The following is an 18,147-nucleotide window of genomic DNA, read 5'->3' on the forward strand; positions in this document are numbered from 1 at the left end:
AGGGATGGCAAGATACTGTACTGGCGAATAGGGATGGGAGCGTGAGATAAGTTGATTTCATGACACGGTTACTCATGCACGAGCAACGCACGAAGTATAGAGCGATCCCGAGATATTACAAATAAACATTTAAAAGACCTTTATTCAATTTTAAGTTGTGTAACATCCATTTTCGGTTTTAACCGAGCTAGAAGTATCTTATGTGCCACGATAAGTGGAATACCCAAAAGGATTGAGTAACAAAGGAATGTGATAGTTCTGATTCTCACTGCAATCCACAATCAAATCGATTGCTGGATAGAGTGTCCTCACCCTGCGCTCCGCGTAATAGGCGCCCACGTGAAAGGTCAGCTTGTATATCCCGCTGGGGAATTGACCAGGTTCCAAGAGCAGGCAGCGACCATCCGCATCAGTTTGGGCCGCCCGAAGGGATCTCCACTCCTGAATCTCGTCCAGCCTGGAAACTGTTATTCTCACATTGGCTGCCGCCTTTCCCACCGAGGTATCCTGTAAAAGGGTAACGAAAAATTGTATTTAATATAAACACAAATATAGTTATACATAAAAAATTGAAGCAAGGTTACCAATATGTGGGTAGACAATTTTCGTGCTTCCATCCTGAGGGCAACTTTAAGACTAAAGATCGTAGATATCTTTGGTATCTCGTATCTCAGACGGTAGCAAAAACTCCAGTTTATGAGACTCTTTATCTTAATCTTTGATTGCATTTTGCATTAACAATGAAAATCACTGATAAGTGGGATGTCAAAGTTATATGTAAGACAAAAATCAAAACGTTGTTTGAGGACTGCATATACATAAAACAAATATACATATATGTATATATTCCTTTTTTGAAAAGGTTTCTTTTATTCCAAATAATAGTTCAATAAAATAAATTTGAAATAGTTTTTTAAAAATATAAAAATCGTTTGATGCCGTACGTTTCAGTATTTGTTTAAAGTATTAGTAACAGCGATAAGAGCTGGTCACACAACCTGCCTCGTTTGAACTGCACGTGTTTACCATTTCGTTTGGTATATCAAACTAAGTTGAAAGTATAATCATAATGGCTGAGGAAGGACCACCGGAGCCTAGCATTGACTTTGTCCCAGCTCTTTGCTTTGTACCACGCGGCGTGGCTAAGGATCGCCCCGACAAGATCGTGCTGACGCAGGCGGAGCTGGCCAGGATTATAGGTGATACCCAGCAGGAATTGGACGAGGAGAGCGACGACGAGGCAGAGGAGGGCGAAAATGCCGCGGAAGATGAAAACGACATGGATGTGGACGACCACGCAGATGCAAATAGTGAGAACCGCGATCCGCAGGACGAGTTCCAATTCCAGGAGTATGACAACGAGGCGAATGCCAATGTCACCAGTCTGGCCAACATCGTGGACGCTGGCGAGCAAATCCCCGATGAGGACGAAGACTCCGAGGCCGAGGACGAGGTGATCAAGCCCAGCGACAACCTCATTCTAGTAGGTCACGTACAGGACGACGCCGCCTCCATGGAGGTGTGGGTGTTTAACCAGGAGGAGGAGGCTCTCTACACCCACCACGACTTTCTGCTGCCAAGCTTTCCTCTGTGCATCGAGTGGATGAATCACGACGCGGGCAGCGAAAAGGCGGGCAACATGTGCGCCATTGGCTGCATGGATCCGATAATCACTATCTGGGATCTGGACATCCAGGACGCTATCGAGCCCACATTTAAGCTTGGTTCCAAAGGCAGCCGCAAACAGAACAAGGAGCAGTATGGACACAAGGACGCCGTGCTGGATCTCTCTTGGAACACCAACTTTGAGCACATTCTGGCCAGCGGGTCCGTGGACCAAACTGTGATTCTGTGGGACATGGACGAGGGCCAGCCTCATACAACCATTACCGCTTTTTGCAAACAGATTCAGTCGCTGGAATTCCACCCGAAAGAGGCTCAAAGCATTCTAACCGGCTGTGCCGATGGATTCGTGCGACTCTTCGATTGCCGCGACTCTGAAGGCGTAAACTCGTCCAGCATCGAGTGGAAAGTTGACGGTGAAGTGGAGAAGGTTCTGTGGCATCCCACACAGACCGACTACTTCATCGTGGGCACCAACGATGGCACCTTGCATTACGCCGACAAACGTTCGCCTGGCCAACTGCTGTGGTCCGTAAAGGCACATAACGAGGAAATCTCAGGTGTGTGCTTCAACAACCAAATGCCCAATCTTCTGACCTCCACCTCCACGGAGGGCACCCTAAAGGTGTGGAACTTTGATGGCACAGAGGCAAAGCACGTCTACGAGCATGAGTTCAACATGGGTCGCTTGCAGTGCATGCGCCAGTGCCCCGAGGATCCCTACACGCTGGCCTTCGGCGGGGAGAAGCCTCCGCGCTGTGCGATCTTTAACATCAAGAACTCGATAGCCGTCCGCCGAACGTTTGGTATCCCTGATGCGGAGTAGGTAAATCGTACACCTACGTATTTATCTGTGTATATGCTTTATATGACTTTTAAATAAATATGAATTATATATAAGAACCTTAATGATTGACTTTTATATTAATTAAAGTTTATTGATAACTTGCGCATATATGCACTTTACACTTTTATGCTTAAACAACTAATAGACATTTCAGGGGGGTGGGGCACAAACGGAATATAAAACATTAATCCTAAACATTCCGAGAAATTCTTAACATTACATTACGTATACCAAATTAGCTTATCTGTGCTCCTAACTCTTGAATAGACCCACGCACATCAGGAGATTTCGGCGCGTAAAGTGCAGGCTGACAAATGGCGAATTCTTGCTGGGGAAAGTACGCATGAGGTAGACGTCCTCGTCGTTCTCATCCTGATGGTGCGAAACAGTGATGTGATTGCTGATATAGTCTTCGGTAACCTTGTGGAAATCCCACAGAGTTAGATTGTTATCCAAGCCGGCAGCAGCCAGCACTGTTCCATCGCGACTAAAGGTGATCGAGGTCACAGTGCTAGTGTGCCTCAGCAGGGTGGTGACCAGGGATCCGTTCGACAGATCCCAGATGATGATGTTGTGGTCTACTGAACCCGAGGCCAGATACCGGCCGCAGGCGGAGAAGGCCAGAGAACTCACCGATCCCTTGTGGCCCGTCATCAGGCGCACCGACTGACCGGTCATGTTGTCCCACAGGCGTACCGTGCGATCGCTAGAACCGGTGGCCACATAATTGGAATTGGGATGAAATTGAACACAATCCACGTCAGACAGGTGACCCACGAAGACTCGCAACGCTTGATTGGAATCCGTGGCCCACAGACGGGCAGTTTTGTCGTACGAACAAGAAACAAAATAGTAGCCATGCGGCGCAAAGCGAACATCCCAAACCGGGTAAACATGCCCGCGGTAGGTGACCACGCAGGACCAGGTGAGCAGAGACCACAGCCTTATGGTGCTGTCCTCGGAACATGAGAGCAACAGGTTCATCTCGGGGGCAAAGGCACAGCGGTATACGGGTCCGGTGTGACCCATTAAGCTCCTGGTTACCTCACCACTTCGGTCATCCAGCATACGCACATTGATATCCGCCGATTCCTTGTCCAGTTCGCGAAGGGAATCTGCGTCCTTCAGCGTACGCAGCTTGGCGGGCGTCAATGACCAAATCCTCACACTGGAATCGCCAAATCCACAGGCCAGCATCGTAGAATCATCTGAAATCTCGGCACAGGTTACGCCCTGATGGGAATTTAGCACCGTGTAAAAGACGGCAGAGGGCAGTTGATCCTTGCTGAGGGCTAGACGCTTGCTGGCTTCCCTGAGAGCCTTAAGCTTGAGCAACTTGTCCGAATCTTTCAGCTCCGGCAGGGGAATTCTGTCGATGGATGGAGCATTCGGATCCGACTTGGACTTTTTCGACAGCAGGGGATCCTTTTTCGGCTTTTTCTTTTTCGGACGATCTGGGGCATCCGGATCATCGTCCTCTTCCTCTGGTGCCGGCGCTGGAGTAGTCAAAGTCTGAAAGTCCACCTCCTTTAGCAGTCCGTAGTACACCCGCATTTTGTTGTCCTGTCGCTTGGCCTCTCCAAGGTGCGAGCCCGCGGTGGCGACGCACTGCAGCTTGTTGCGCGCCATGCCCTCGTAGGTGTCGAAATGCAAGTACTTGGAAACAATATCTGCCACCACTTCCTGCCGGCGATCCTGGATGTGTCGCTTGAACAGAGAGTGCGAGTCCCTGGACATGCGAATGACAAACTTATCCTGCTCCATGGCAACTACGAGGTCATTCTCCAGCAGCTCCTCGGGCTTAGACAGCAAAAGAAGGTTGAATAGACCCTCTATGTAGTAGCCGTCGAGATCGCATTTGTACTTCTCGATGAATTCTTTGGCCTTCTCCCTTAGTCCACTGGCGAGGATCTTGAAGTAGATCTGCACCAGAATTGGGTACAGAACCATGGACAGCTCATGCTTGTATATGTCCAGGGAGTCCTCAACGAAAGTGCGCAGCTCCTTGTATGCCTGCTCGTAGTGCTGGGCATCAAAGCTGTCGTCGTCGATGAACTTGGCCAGTTCCTCTGCAGCATTGGCCTCCGTAACCGCGGACTGCTTATGACTCTGCGCCGGAGATGGGACATGTTTCCGCTCCCGGTTGGCATCTCCAGCTCCCACAGCTGCTCCCAACACCTGCTGAACATCACTTTCGCTGATTTCCGACAATTCCAAACTGCTCACATTCGCCTCCTGGCAGAGCAGCTCCTCAGTGCTCTTTAGCTGGTACTTTTTGATGAGTTTCAGCAGGCACAGCAACTCACGCTTGTTGTGGGGCAGTTGAGTCCCGTTTCCCCCGTTGATATTGCTCACTTCCAGGCTCATTTTCGCGGAAAATTAAAAAATATGGAACTTGTGTACTATTTTGTTGTGCGTGGAATAGTGTGACCAGGTTGGCATCGGTTATAAACGGCAAAGCGGAGAATGAAATATACTGAAATGCACCAAGTACAGTCAAAGTATACAGTAAGCACTAACGAAGACGGATATACATAAAAATTATAATAATATACATAGCTTTTTCCCGATATTTGGCATTATTTAAAATATAAAAACATATTTCATTCTTTCATTCTACTAGAAAATCAATATTGTACCTTTTATGCAGGCCAAGCAAATTATTTAATATGTGATTATAGAGGCCTAACTGTGAACAGCTGACTGAATACTTTTAGTATTTTTTGAGCAAATATCTTACCAGAATCAAAACATTCGTAATGAAGAGGAGAGTAATTGAGAAAAAGGTAAAATACAAAGTAACTGGCCAAATAAACAAGCTAATATCTATAGCAGAGGGTAATAATTTGCTGTGCATTAACAGGATTAACTTGCCATTGCATATTTCAGTGTATTTGTCTGGCGCCTACCCCCCAACTCCTTGAACTTTGACACCGCCTCCTCGAAATTAACCCTTGTACTCGTGCTTTCTGTTGTGTTTAGTCCATATTTATTGTATAAAATGAATGAAAATGATGATGCGGTAGGTCCATAACTAACATTTGAACCCTATTAGCTAATGTCGTGATCAATTCCCGCAGAAAAAAGTCGTCGGCAAGCGGAATTCGGTGTCGTTCGATCAGCAAGATCCAGGACAGCCGAGATTTAGCTTCTCTGGAAGAGTACAGGAGCTAGTCGAGGGCTACAATTCGGCCATACAGCTGCTGGCGCCCAAGTGGCCCTGGTTTCTCTACCCCGGATATCTGACATACGCCGTATACTGGCGTTACGCCAAATATTACAAGGGCAAGTTGCTGCTGACCCCCATTCCGAACCGCCTCTACGATCTGCTGATCAAGAACGAGCTGATTAAGTCGGAGCACCTGGTGTTCGCCAGTCAGGAGGTGTACGACAACTATGCGGAATCGCCGGACGTCAACTTTGTCAACTTGGTTATCCGCGGCAGGAGGGTAAGGATCGGTAAGCCGCCAGCTTCAGATGAAGGAAATATGACCCAAACGGTTATCAAGCAAATGCTCCAAGAGGCGCCGCATACCATTGTGGCCCAGATCTTGCCGGCTGCACAGTGCCAACCCAATTGTCTGTACGTTCAGGTGGGTATCGAGTTATAAATAAATGAAATATTTGCTATAATTCTACTTCGTGTACAATTTCAGGAGAACTTCTACGGCAACATATTGGATCGCTTTCAAATCCGCTCCAACTGCTGGGTGCAGGTTGAGCATTTTGCCGATGAGCAGACAATACCTGGAATAGCAACCAAAGCACATGTGTACTTAGTCGCAGATCCCCATGAACTTCCCGCCGAACTGACAGAGGTCATCCTGAGCAACTATTTCAATACACCTCGACTTATGCATCGCGGACATACGTACCGCATCGAGGTGAACGCAGAGTTGGTGGGCACTGCGACTTATGCCCACTATTACCTGATATTCGCTCACCTACGCCACGTCCACCTAAAGTGTATTCACCTGGAGACGAAGGGCAGCGAGTTCGAGCTGCAAGCGATTGTTGCCAAAAACTTTAGCAACCTTGTTCAAGTGCCTGCATCTCACAGTTTCCTGCCTCGTCAAGTGCTTGACAGCATGGCCATCGTTGAGAACTATCCAAGTGGACTGCGAAAGCCATATAAGCTGTTGCGCTCCTCAGTAGATGCCTTCCTGCCAAAAAAGTCCGCCTGCCTGTCGTCAAAGCACATATTTCCTGTGTTTCTCCTGCAAGGCGAGCGAGGATCGGGCAAATCTAAGCTTGTGAGCGCCGTAGCCCAAGAGTTGGGAATGCATATTTACGGAGCAGATTGCGCAGAGATCGTTTCGCAAGTTCCCTCCCACACGGAGATGAAGCTAAAAGCCGTATTTGCCAAGAGCCAAGTTTCCGAACCGCTTATGATTTGTTTCCATAACTTCGAGGTACGTGGGCATTCTTCGAGTAAATTTACAAAGGCTTATTAACTCATCTTTTCAGATTTTTGGCATAGACAACGAGGGTAACGAGGATCTGCGTCTACTTTCCGCCTTCCACGTGCAGGTCCAGGAACTCTTCAACAGGGACCGCAAACATCCGATTGTAGTGGTGGCTTTGACCAGTGACAGACACCTTAAACCCATGATCCAAGGACTTTTCTTGGAGATCATAAACATTGATATGCCCAGCAAGGAGGAGCGATTCGAGATTCTTCGCTGGATGCACGTGCGCGAGACTTTTAACGATGTTATCTACAACCAGAAGGCCATTGAGCAATTGCCCTTGTTTTCGCGGGAGAATCAGTCGCAGTTCATGCCACGCATTTCTCCAAGTTGGAGGGAAACCCTCAAGGTCCTTCAGGATGTGGCTGCAAAGTCGCAGGGCTTTCTGCTGGGCGACCTTCAGTTGCTGTACGACAACGCGGTTCGCATGAAGATTCGCAATAGGTTGGGCAGAACCACCCTGGATATGTCTCACTTTGCCAAGAACCTCACCGACATGCAGAGCTCTTTCGCGGACAGTTTGGGTGCGCCCAAGGTGCCGAAGGTTTATTGGTCGGACATTGGTGGTCTAGCCAAGCTAAAAGATGAGATCCAGAGCAGCATCGGCCTGCCGCTTAAGCATGTTCACCTCATGGGCAAGAATCTAAGAAGATCGGGAATCCTGCTTTACGGTCCCCCAGGAACAGGCAAAACCCTGGTGGCCAAGGCTGTCGCCACTGAGTGCAACCTGAGTTTTCTTTCCGTTCAAGGTCCAGAGCTACTGAACATGTACGTCGGCCAGAGCGAGCAGAATGTTCGCGAGGTCTTCTCCAGGGCTCGTTCTGCTGCTCCTTGTGTACTCTTCTTGGACGAATTGGATTCCCTGGCTCCCAATCGAGGTGTCGCTGGGGATTCTGGCGGTGTAATGGATAGGGTGGTGTCGCAGTTATTAGCGGAAATGGATGGAATGAGCGATGGCGACACCAGCAAGCCCATATTCATTCTGGCCGCCACCAATCGTCCGGATCTTATAGACCCCGCTCTCTTGCGTCCCGGTCGCTTTGACAAGCTTTTCTACGTGGGACCGTGTTCAACTGCCGAAGACAAGGCAGCCGTTCTGCGTGCCCAAACCCAGCGATTCGCTTTGGAAGCCGGTGTGGATATGGAACAGATTGCCGAGCGATTGAAGAGCGAAATGAGCGGAGCAGATCTGTACTCCATCTGCTCGAATGCATGGCTCTCCGCTGTGAGGCGCACCATAGACGGACACTTGAGTGGAACAATAGCTGAGAAGGAACTGGTGCCGGAGAACGTAATCGTGCAGGTGGAAGACTTCACGAAGTCTTTTAACAAGTTTGTGCCCTCGATCAGCGCCAAGGATCTGGAGTATTTCAACAACCTTAAGGCTTCTTACAGTGTCTAGAGTATGCACAGATGGTTAACTAGTTCTAAGAGTTAGTTTTTTACAGACATTTTTCGTTGTTTTTCAATAAACCCGTTGATAGTTCACAATTCCCAGCGAGCCTCCACTCGTTTGAACCACTAAAGGTGGGTGGAGCTCTCGTATGAAATAGGAACTAGCGTGTGGAAGTGCGACTCTGATTACTTTGGAAGACAGCAGGAGGTAGGTGATTCCAATTAACCTTTGCGAAGTGGGTTCTTATCATCTCGGACAATAGCTTCCCCCCATGTCGAGTAGGAAAACTACGTCTTTTGATTTAAATGATCCCTGCGCTGATCTTTACTCCATAATCTCGGGCTGGTGAGGCATTCCTTATCTATTTCACCCAGCAGACAGTGTGCTTATCGCAATTCCCTGGTTTATGGACTCCGCCGGACAAAAGCGTTGATGCTGGCACCTAATCACAGTGGGTTCAGTGCGAGTCTGGGAGGTGCGTCAAGAGGTGTTGCCAAACATTGTATATTTCCATTCCCCTGTTATATAACAGCCATGGCTTTGGTGTGCGTAGAGGACTTTGAGAAGAAGGCCGTTGGGCAACTGGAGAAGAATGCCCTGGACTACTACCGCAGCGGAGCCGGTGAGCAGTTCACCTTGGGACTGAATCGCGAGGCCTTCCGCCGGCTACGCTTGCGACCTCGCTGTCTGAGAGATGTCTCCCGCCTGGACATTAGTACCAAGATCTTCGGCGAGCAGATGCAGTGGCCTCTGGGCATAGCTCCGACGGCCATGCAGAAGATGGCTCATCCGGACGGCGAAGTAGGAAATGCCAGGGCGGCTGGAAAAGCCGGCTCCATCTTTATACTCAGCACACTGTCCACCACTTCGCTGGAGGATTTGGCCGCCGGTGCCCCGGACACTATCAAATGGTTCCAGCTGTACATCTACAAGGATCGGTGAGTTGATTATTTATATATATATAAGCAAATACTTCTATTAAACACAAAACTTTTTAAATACAGTACCATAACGGAAAAGCTGGTGCGTCGTGCCGAGAAGGCCAACTTCAAAGCGCTCGTCCTGACCATCGATGCTCCAATCTTTGGACACCGTAGAGCCGATGTGCGCAACAACTTCAGCTTGCCGTCGCACCTGACATTGGCCAATTTCCAGGGCGTTAAGGCTACTGGAGTGGGTAATGCCGCTGTGGGCGCCTCGGGCATCAATGAGTACGTCTCCAGCCAGTTTGATCCAACCATCACCTGGAAGGATATTGCCTGGTTAAAGAGCATCACTCGTCTGCCCATTGTGGTGAAGGGAGTGCTGACTGCCGAAGATGCTGTGTTAGCCCAGGAGTTTGGATGCGCCGGACTCATTGTTTCCAACCACGGAGCTCGTCAGATCGATACGGTTCCGGCCTCGATCGAAGCCCTGCCCGAGATCGTAAAGGCCGTGGGTGATAATCTGGTGGTTATGCTGGACGGAGGCATCATGCAGGGCAATGATATTTTCAAGGCTTTGGCTTTGGGAGCCAAGACGGTCTTTGTGGGTCGTCCGGCTGTCTGGGGATTGGCCTACAATGGACAGAAGGGAGTGGAGGAGATGCTGAGTGTGCTGAAAAAGGACTTTGAGATCACCATGGCGCTGATCGGTTGCCAAAGTTTGGGGGACATCACGTCGGCAATGGTGGTACATGAGAGTAAATATGCCAAGCTGTAAATCAGGAGCGTTTTAGTGTGGATACATAAAACTTATCAAACTTGCTTTTATAAATCTAATAAACATGTCAATAAAGATAAACTAAAAACAAGTTCTTGCAATTAAAAACTATTTAACTATTAAAATTGTTCAGACAAATAGTATAATAGGAAGATTACATTTAGATTTCAGACTTTTTGGAAATATTCCTATTATAAAGAAACATTAAGTTATGAAATTTAAATTTCAATCAACAAAGATATACAATTGGCTACAGCAGTTTTGGCTTAAACAACTGCTTTGCATATGAGCTTATGCTCTTTTCCATTGATTTCAGAGGTTTTATAACACAAAAGATTAAATTACTTAAATGGTGAAAAGTAATTTTTAAGTTAATGATAACAGAGAACGGTAAATAGTCGTCCGATAACAATGCTTGGGTTGATGATAAATGCGAACAACTAGCAGTTATCGCAATGTTCCCATCTCTATGAGGCATGTACATATAAGAAAAAATTAACAAAACGCGAAGACCATTAAAATACAATGCTAGACGGTTGGTACTGCAGATCCCTGGCCAACCAGGAGGATGGCGCCATAAAGGACGAGCCGCCGAGCGACGACGAGCCCGCACAGCCCGCCAGAGATCGCGTCCCGCCAATTTCCCGCGGAGCAGCGCCCGCTAGCTCATCCTCCGTTTCCGCGGGCCTGGGAGCAGGCGAGACTGACTTCAAGGAGCGCTATAAGAACCTCAAGAAGAAGCTGAAGTTCCTCATCTATGTAAATATCTAAAGTTGAACTTGGCCAACGGCAAGTCACAGCTTTTTGTGTTTACAGGAGAACGAGTACTTCCAGGATCTGTTGCACACCAACCAGCGGCGTCTGCTGAAGGTTTCCCGGGATCGCACCTTCCTGCTGGACCGCCTGCTGGTGTACGAGAAGCCGGCCAAGGACTCTAGCGACTCGGATGCCACAGACAGCTCCGATTCGGAGCCAGCATCAACGTCCGGCGCCGCCGGCGGATCTCAGACATCCAAGGAAGCCATTCGGCGCAAGCACAAAGACAAGGGGGCACCGGGAATTCCAGGTGTGCCTCCGCACATGCCCACAGTGGGCGCCCCACGAGGTCGAAGACGGAAAATCCTAACCGGAATGTTGCCCGCGAACCATGGAATCCCAGCAATCGCTGCCAAAAAGCAACTTACCGCCACGGTTTCACCTTCGCAGCAGCCACCGCAACTTGCTCCAAAGGATGTTTCGCCCGGCCTCAGCCAAGCGGAGATTGCCCGCCAGCTGCAGGAGCGACGACCCACTCCGTTGGAGCTAATGAGTCCGGAGTGCACTTCAGCCACCGTGCCCACAACGATGCTCAGCGATGAGAGCCCCTCTAAGTGGTAATAAGTTGTGCAATTCCCACGTTGCAGCACCAATCTAATAATCGTGTTCTCTTAGTTATCCCAATGAGAGCCTGCAGCATCTGATGGAGGACGACTCACACTCGCACGAGGTGGCCGCCGAGGAGTGCGTGCCCATGGAGTACACAAGCTAATATTTTTTACTAAGTTAAATACGAAAAGCTAATAAATTAACTAAATCCAACTGGATTGATAAATTATTTGGTTTGTTTTTAAATAACTTTCTTGGGGCTTAAAGAGAATAAGATTAAAATTTATTAACATGTTCATTTCTAAATAAAGAAATAGGCTTACAAGGAACCTAATTGGAAATAAAAATTTTGTAAACATTTAAAGGAAGTCTTTTTACGCCCGATAACAAAAACATATATAACTAGCATTAATTACCCTTGTCAGTTGGCAAACATTAAAAGCTTAAGATACTCGCATCTGCGACCAATACGACTTGAAATAAATTAAAGTTAACCAAAAATTTCTACAAATTTTTACAAAATTATACATTTTGTTTGGTATCCCCGTGTAAAATCGAAAATGCGATGGCGCGAAAGTGCCTACTTATCGATAAAGGCTGTTCATCGAGTGAATGCGCAGCCCTGGCCATTGGCAATTGTTACCCAACCCTGCCGCACAAAACACTAATGCAAAACAACCCTGTGTTACTAATTTATTTCGACGCGACGCGAGTGGAGAAAAACACTCAAATTAAATTCTCTAATACGTGATAAATTGTGGCGCTTCACCAGCTAATCGCTTCGAACGGACCGCAGGCGATACGGGTGCCACCCGATGAGCAGCTCATGAACAATGGCGCTGAACAAAAGGAAGAGCCCGTACTCGGACCCAATTTCGGGCGCCGAAGTGGACTACAAGTTGTCTTGTCGCTGCTGCTTGAAGACGAACGTGGAGTACGTCAAACTGGACTCGGTATCGGTGGCGCGTAGTCTGGACCCTGCGGACGCCACTGAGAAGATACCGCTCCTTCGCTGCCTGCTCTTCTGCGTGAGCGCCGATAATGCGCCGGAGCTGCCGCAGCACATCTGTATCGAGTGCAGCAAGAGCCTGCAGATAGCTTACTACTTCCTTCAGAATGCGCTGCGTGCCCACGAGATCCTGTGCCGGAAACTGTGTCCCAAGGTCACAAGGAGACTGAATGGCACTTTCGCTCACGAACTGGAAAAGCCAGCGTCTGCAGAGGTATGTTTGTCCTAAATAGTGGCATTCACAGCGTACAATACTATTGGTTCTCCCTTTTCAGCCGGCACAGCCCCTAAAGACCATGCGGCACGAGTGTCAGGTCTGCGGAGTAGTGGTTTACAATCGCCTGGAGCTCAAGCAGCACATACGCCAGCATGCAGGTACAGTTTGGCTTTCGCCACAAGCGTAATTTATTGAACTAAAAGTGTAAATTCCTTTCCAGAGGGTCTTTCGTACAACTGCAAGTTGTGCAGCTTCACGTCGTTGAAACAACGCGTTTTGTTTGAGCACTATGTGACCAGGCACAACATGCCCCTCAGTCAGGCAGAGGAGCACGTAAAATCGAAGCATTTTCCAGCGCCAAAAGAAGAAGAGGTCAAGGCAGTGTGCACGCTTGAGGATATGGAGTTGCTGATACCCACCGTACTTAGGCCGGAAGATTACGTACAGCCGCATCCGAATATTGATAACGACCAACTGCGAGACATTGATCACCAGCTGGCCGTCAGCATGGGTGAACCCGTACCAGCAGTGGACAGCCTCACTTCCACCCTGCCGCCGATGGATACGCCCAATGTTAGCATCGGCACCGAGTACCTTGTCCTTCCCGATGGTTCGCTGCAGCAGGTTAACGGAAGCGGTAAGTTGAACCAGCTAGGGTTCATGCATGATTGCAAAATGAAACTCATAATGATCTCTTTCAGGCGTGGTCATCGAGTATATTGACGATAGCAAGCCGAATAGTTCCGGCAACGTCAATATAAGTCTACAAAATCTCCTGTCCAGCCATAATGATCCGATGGAAATCGATGTCAACGAATTGATCGTGGAGGAAACGATGCCACAGATAAGAAGTAAGATCCGTCCCAAAGACTTACAATATGATTCTACTATTTTTTTGTACGCTTACAGTCAAGCCAAAACCAGCCGTTATCGGAACATCCATTCACAAGCACAAGTGCAAATTGTGTCCGAAAACATTTTCCACTGTAGCGCGTCTAAAATCTCATCAGTTGACTCACAACAGTTAGTTTACTCCACCTTCATTAAAACCAGCATGCTATCATTCGCTATAACTAATCGAATCTCTTTTAAACAGCTCTTCCCAAATTCTTCTGCGACCAATGCGACTTTTACTCGTTGCGCAGCGCCGATCTAATACAGCATTACAAGATGGTCCACCATCGGTTTAATGAAAATGGCAAGGCCGGCAAGGAACAGGCGCAAGTTGCAGAGTCTCGTGTCTACTCGTGCGACATGTGCCTGTTCGAGACGTCCACCGTTAGCCAGTTGCGAATCCACTACAAGGAGCGGCACACGGTCCAGCCCACGGAGGTGCAACTGCGTCCCAGTTGGACGGGCGAGTCAACGACAACGAGAGGCGTTCCCGCCAAGCAGCAGACTCCGGCCAAGATATCAAATCACACCGACATCCCATTGGGCATTAAATGTGAGTCATGAGATCGTTTTAACCAGGGCATTTAAACTGGTATCGACTTTCGCCGGTTTTTTGGACAGTTATGAAATGATTCGCAAACGATAATTCGTATTAATCTTTTCGTTGGTTAAATGAGTTTATGTTGATATTTATTTATTTATTATTTTGTTATTATTCATTAGGTATTTCACCATACTTTCGTGCAATACGTTTTTTTTATCATAATTTTTGCGGCAATTTTGTGACAAACCATGAACCAAAATTCTACACAGCAGTAAAATTTAACGTTTACATTCGAAAATATATAGATCACAGCATAAAATTTTAAATTGTAATATTTGTTGTACATACAAACTTAGCATAACACCGTGTATATCAAGGCTATGTCCTCTTTCTAGTAAATTGATGCTCATAATGATCATACTGGCAATTAGTTTTTTGGCATTAACTATCGGGTAGGATTGGGGAAACTCTATTTAGCCATCGCGCTGATGAAACTACAAAAACGTTGAGGCCTTTATTCCATGTAAATAAAAGCAAATCGAATACAAGTGGAGGGATTGTGGACTTTCGGTAAGGACTTTAAAGGAGCACCTTAACTCGTTTTTGATAATTAATTGTTTATAGTTACCGTGTTTATCTTTGAGTTTGTCCAGCCTGCACTCTAACCAAATTTTATTTAAGTCCAACAGTTTAAATTTGTATACTCATTTGAATTCCCTGGCTTTCCGTTTTATATGTTTCATGTTGGCATGTTTGTAATGCAATGTCTTCCAGATCCGCCTGGTGTTTTGGAAACGCAAGCGGCAGTGCAGCAACCGGTGGTACATCAACAAATGCATGACCCAGTGCAACAAACGGAGCCGATGGCCACCACATCGACGACCATCACCGAATCGGGCGACATCAACGTAGTGGTGGATGCGACGCCGCTCTTCTATGCGGCAACCTCCAACTCTCTGTTAGCGACAAACCCGACGCCAGTGACAACGGTGGAGGAAACCACCGGTGCGGCCAGCAATCATGCATTTGGAATCTTTCCCGAAATCTCAGAGAGCAATCTGCCCGTGAACGAAGCCGTACCTCAGGCACCAGCCAATACATCTAACATTTCGATGTTTGGCGACATGCAGGACTTCATTGACAACACCGATGTGGCTGCCATATGCACAATTCCCGCGGATGATATGCCCGTTGTGGATGGTGACGACATTGTGATTGATAATAACAATATCAGTCTGGACTTTGATGCCGAGAATTTGTTCGAAGACTTCGAGGAGGAGGAGGATACTGTGGCCGACGAAGAAGACGAGGCCGACAATGAAGACGAGAATGACAACAATGATGCTGCCACGGATCAGAATCTGCTGCTGACCAGCGACGATGATGATGTGGATGACTTTGATGACGAGCAATCGAAGCATCTGCAGAAGCCCTACTGCATTTACTGCAATAAGAAGTTTACCAGTCAGTATAAATTCGAGAACCACATGTTCGTTCATCGGGGTAAGTCAGCTGGGTCGGTCACACAGCTCTAGTCACCCAATAATCATGCATATTTCTGGTTGGACTTCAGGTCTGGCTCCCTATCGCTGCGAGCTCTGCACCAACCTCTACAACATGAAGCGATTGCTGATCAGGCACTATAAAACTGTGCACAAGCGAATGCCCACGAGGGACATGGTCCAGGCGAAGGGCGATAAGGTTTCCGTAGCCCGCACCAATATCGAAAAACTGTATCCTGGCAGGATAAAGAGTAAGTTACATACAGTATACAGATCACAGCGTCTTAAGTTTCTATCTACCTACAGATCCAATGCTTATGTGCGCAAAGTGTCCGTTTGAATGCGAATCGGATTCGGAGATGCGCAAGCATCTGAATGCCCACCATGGAATCAATGACGGAGGTGAGTTGATGAATGATCAATTATTAAGTGTTTATGGATTAAAGATATAATTTGTTATTCTACCATTGTTTTTATGGATAAATTCTAATAAGATAAATCATATTTTCAGTGTCCGAGCATGCAAACGAAGTGTTTATTATACGCAGTAAGTAGTTTTGTTATTTTGATTGGGCTTGATACGATTTTCATCGTTGTGGCTATATATGAACACTTATTTTGTTTAACAACAGAATTACCATTTGAATGCCCGCGCTGCATTCGATCGTTTGCGGCCAAGACCACCCTTAGCCGCCACCTGCAGCGCAGTCATTTGGTAGACACAATTATAGAAATGCAAACGTCGCATTGCGGGGAAGCCAACACGACCACGATGGCCACATCCTCATCAACGATCCCTGGGCCCGTAAACTCGGTCACAGTGGATGGCCAACATAATGAGATGATGCAGACGGATGTTGGGGCGGAAAAGATGACGGAAGCTTTAGGCAATGGCGATGGCAATGGTAAGAGCCTAAATAGCCTTGCACCAATCAAATCAAATTCCCATTTCAACTGTGCCCAAAATACGCCAACGCATAATACAAATGATAATCTAAAAACGCTGTTGTTCGGCGACGAACAATGATCGTCGATTGTTGTTGTACTCACCAGAAGAAGCCGGCACAGATGAAGGATCAGGAGAAAACGCAGAACCGGCGGTGCCAGAGGAAGAACTAGATCCCGTAACATTGGACGCAGCCACAGCGGTGACTACAACAGCAATAGCAGCAGCAATATCAGCGGCAGCAGCAGCGGCAGCTACTTCATTAGAATCACCCGTAGCAACTACAGCTTCATCGTCCACCACTCTTTTTCCCACACCCACACCCTTTGATTTTGAATATGACATAATGAGGGACGAAGCCCAGCAATCGTCGCCCAATATCCATGACGTATCCAAAGCCCTCAGCGACAATGCCTCATCCAGCAGTCCAATTAATGAAAGCGATAAGCTGCTGTCCACCACTGCCTTGGAAACATCGCCAGCGAAGGGTTTACGCTCCAACAGCCGTCTGCATCGTTCTTCCCTTCACATGTGCAAGCTTTGTAACCAGACATTTGACGAGCTGGGCAAGTTGGTCAAGCATGAAATGGAGCTGCATTCCAATACGGAACGTTCGCGATGGGGCTATCAGCACAAGTGTGCCATCTGCAATACAACCTACCGCACGCTCACGTTGCTCAAGTTCCACATGAAGCGACACAGTAATAGAAAAACACAGTGCAAGCTGTGCCCCAAGACCTGTGTAACCATTGCAGAGCTCGAGCGGCACACGAAGGCCAAGCACAGCAAGGATAAGACGCTTCGGTGCTCTATGGATGGCTGCCGAAAGACTTTCGCCTTCAAACACCATTTGATACGCCATCAGAAGGCCTCTCATCTGAGCACGCGGTATATATGTCCCGTTTGCAATAAGGAGGAAAAGTCCAATGTGCATCTGAAAAATCACATGAGCGTGCACAAAGGTGAGATAACCTACAAGTGTCCCAAGTGCGATCGCTCCTATTTGCGGCGTGGCAGGTGAGAGATTACCCTTTTCAAATCTTTTGTAAGCCTTCTACAATCATTTCTTTTACGCAGACTCGTAACCCATGTACTCCTAATCCATAACTTGCAACTTACCACCGAAGAGTTGGAAAACGTCTCATCCCTGGCTAAGAACCAAGCCAAACCTAACGATCTTAAAGACGCTACGCCCGTGGAGCTCCTGGATGGCCGTAAGGATGCGAGCGGTGCAAGCGAAGAAAATGGGCAGTCCTGAGGAGCTGACGATAATTCCAAGTAGTTGAGAACTTCTGCTTTTACCAATCAAGCAAAGTAATCGCACAATGTACAAAGTTTGATATAGTCTAAGTACTGTTCCTCTCCATCGTTTTAGCACATCAAATGTCTTGAAGTTTTCCTGTTAAGTTCTAGACTAAGACATTAAACACAATCTCTTATATAAAATTAGTTGAAATACAGACGAGCGATCACTTATTGACAAATAGACTTCGGTGAAATTTTCAATGTATTATGAGGATCCAAAAGTAGCAATGCCCAAGGTACCGCCTTAAACATAACAATCCGCAAAGGGTCTCAAGGTGTCAATAGTTAATCCATTCGATACCCAAGCATGATTGGGGCAATCTCCACCA

The 18,147-nt window shown here is 47.4% G+C and overlaps 7 protein-coding genes across 10 annotated transcripts; 5 read left to right on the forward strand and 2 right to left on the reverse strand.

Annotated features, from left to right (window-relative positions):
- Window positions 1-115: 115 nt before the first annotated feature.
- LOC117136717 (5-hydroxyisourate hydrolase) lies at window positions 116-652 on the reverse strand. The gene is made up of 2 exons (XM_033297740.1): window positions 585-652; window positions 116-507 (listed from the first exon to the last, which is right to left on the reverse strand). Exons 1-2 carry the CDS (start codon window positions 615-617, stop codon window positions 199-201), a joined length of 342 nt encoding a protein of 113 aa, XP_033153631.1. The 5' UTR covers window positions 618-652; the 3' UTR covers window positions 116-198.
- Window positions 653-980: 328 nt separating this feature from the next.
- Window positions 981-2,532, forward strand: LOC117136511 (periodic tryptophan protein 1 homolog). Its single transcript, XM_033297455.1, has one exon. It carries the CDS (start codon window positions 1,070-1,072, stop codon window positions 2,447-2,449), a length of 1,380 nt encoding a protein of 459 aa, XP_033153346.1. The 5' UTR covers window positions 981-1,069; the 3' UTR covers window positions 2,450-2,532.
- A 3-nt stretch (window positions 2,533-2,535) lies between these two features.
- Window positions 2,536-4,909, reverse strand: LOC117136510 (transcription initiation factor TFIID subunit 5). Its single transcript, XM_033297453.1, has one exon. The coding sequence runs from the start codon at window positions 4,835-4,837 to the stop codon at window positions 2,723-2,725; it is 2,115 nt and encodes a 704-aa protein (XP_033153344.1). The 5' UTR covers window positions 4,838-4,909; the 3' UTR covers window positions 2,536-2,722.
- Window positions 4,910-5,198: 289 nt separating this feature from the next.
- Window positions 5,199-8,508, forward strand: LOC117136902 (peroxisome assembly factor 2). Of its 3 annotated transcripts, none has more exons than XM_033298019.1 (5): window positions 5,199-5,256; window positions 5,360-5,492; window positions 5,551-6,063; window positions 6,127-6,882; window positions 6,938-8,508. In XM_033298019.1, the coding sequence occupies exons 2-5, from the start codon at window positions 5,472-5,474 to the stop codon at window positions 8,339-8,341; spliced, it is 2,694 nt and encodes an 897-aa protein (XP_033153910.1). In that variant the 5' UTR covers window positions 5,199-5,256; window positions 5,360-5,471; the 3' UTR covers window positions 8,342-8,508. The 3 variants fall into 3 exon arrangements, with proteins under 3 accessions (XP_033153910.1, XP_033153909.1, XP_033153911.1); XM_033298020.1 differs by having other exon boundaries at window positions 5,214-5,256; window positions 5,334-5,492; XM_033298018.1 differs by lacking the exon at window positions 5,360-5,492 and having other exon boundaries at window positions 5,204-5,256.
- An 82-nt stretch (window positions 8,509-8,590) lies between these two features.
- LOC117136903 (peroxisomal (S)-2-hydroxy-acid oxidase GLO5) lies at window positions 8,591-10,123 on the forward strand. Its single transcript, XM_033298021.1, has 2 exons — window positions 8,591-9,273; window positions 9,340-10,123. Exons 1-2 carry the CDS (start codon window positions 8,768-8,770, stop codon window positions 10,034-10,036), a joined length of 1,203 nt encoding a protein of 400 aa, XP_033153912.1. The 5' UTR covers window positions 8,591-8,767; the 3' UTR covers window positions 10,037-10,123.
- A 354-nt stretch (window positions 10,124-10,477) lies between these two features.
- LOC117137801 (INO80 complex subunit E) lies at window positions 10,478-11,630 on the forward strand. Its single transcript, XM_033299473.1, has 3 exons — window positions 10,478-10,795; window positions 10,853-11,409; window positions 11,468-11,630. Exons 1-3 carry the CDS (start codon window positions 10,562-10,564, stop codon window positions 11,562-11,564), a joined length of 888 nt encoding a protein of 295 aa, XP_033155364.1. The 5' UTR covers window positions 10,478-10,561; the 3' UTR covers window positions 11,565-11,630.
- A 436-nt stretch (window positions 11,631-12,066) lies between these two features.
- Window positions 12,067-18,001, forward strand: LOC117138371. Of its 2 annotated transcripts, none has more exons than XM_033300439.1 (13): window positions 12,067-12,624; window positions 12,686-12,785; window positions 12,848-13,264; window positions 13,329-13,478; window positions 13,537-13,650; window positions 13,724-14,074; window positions 14,840-15,568; window positions 15,639-15,818; window positions 15,874-15,969; window positions 16,079-16,114; window positions 16,200-16,472; window positions 16,621-17,530; window positions 17,591-18,001. In XM_033300439.1, exons 1-13 carry the CDS (start codon window positions 12,235-12,237, stop codon window positions 17,769-17,771), a joined length of 3,927 nt encoding a protein of 1,308 aa, XP_033156330.1. In that variant the 5' UTR covers window positions 12,067-12,234; the 3' UTR covers window positions 17,772-18,001. The 2 variants fall into 2 exon arrangements, with proteins under 2 accessions (XP_033156330.1, XP_033156331.1); XM_033300440.1 differs by having other exon boundaries at window positions 16,624-17,530.
- The last annotated feature ends 146 nt before the right edge of the window (window positions 18,002-18,147 follow it).

This window comes from Drosophila mauritiana, chromosome 2R (assembly GCF_004382145.1).
Source record: "Drosophila mauritiana strain mau12 chromosome 2R, ASM438214v1, whole genome shotgun sequence".
NCBI classification, from domain to species: Eukaryota; Metazoa; Arthropoda; class Insecta; order Diptera; family Drosophilidae; genus Drosophila; species Drosophila mauritiana.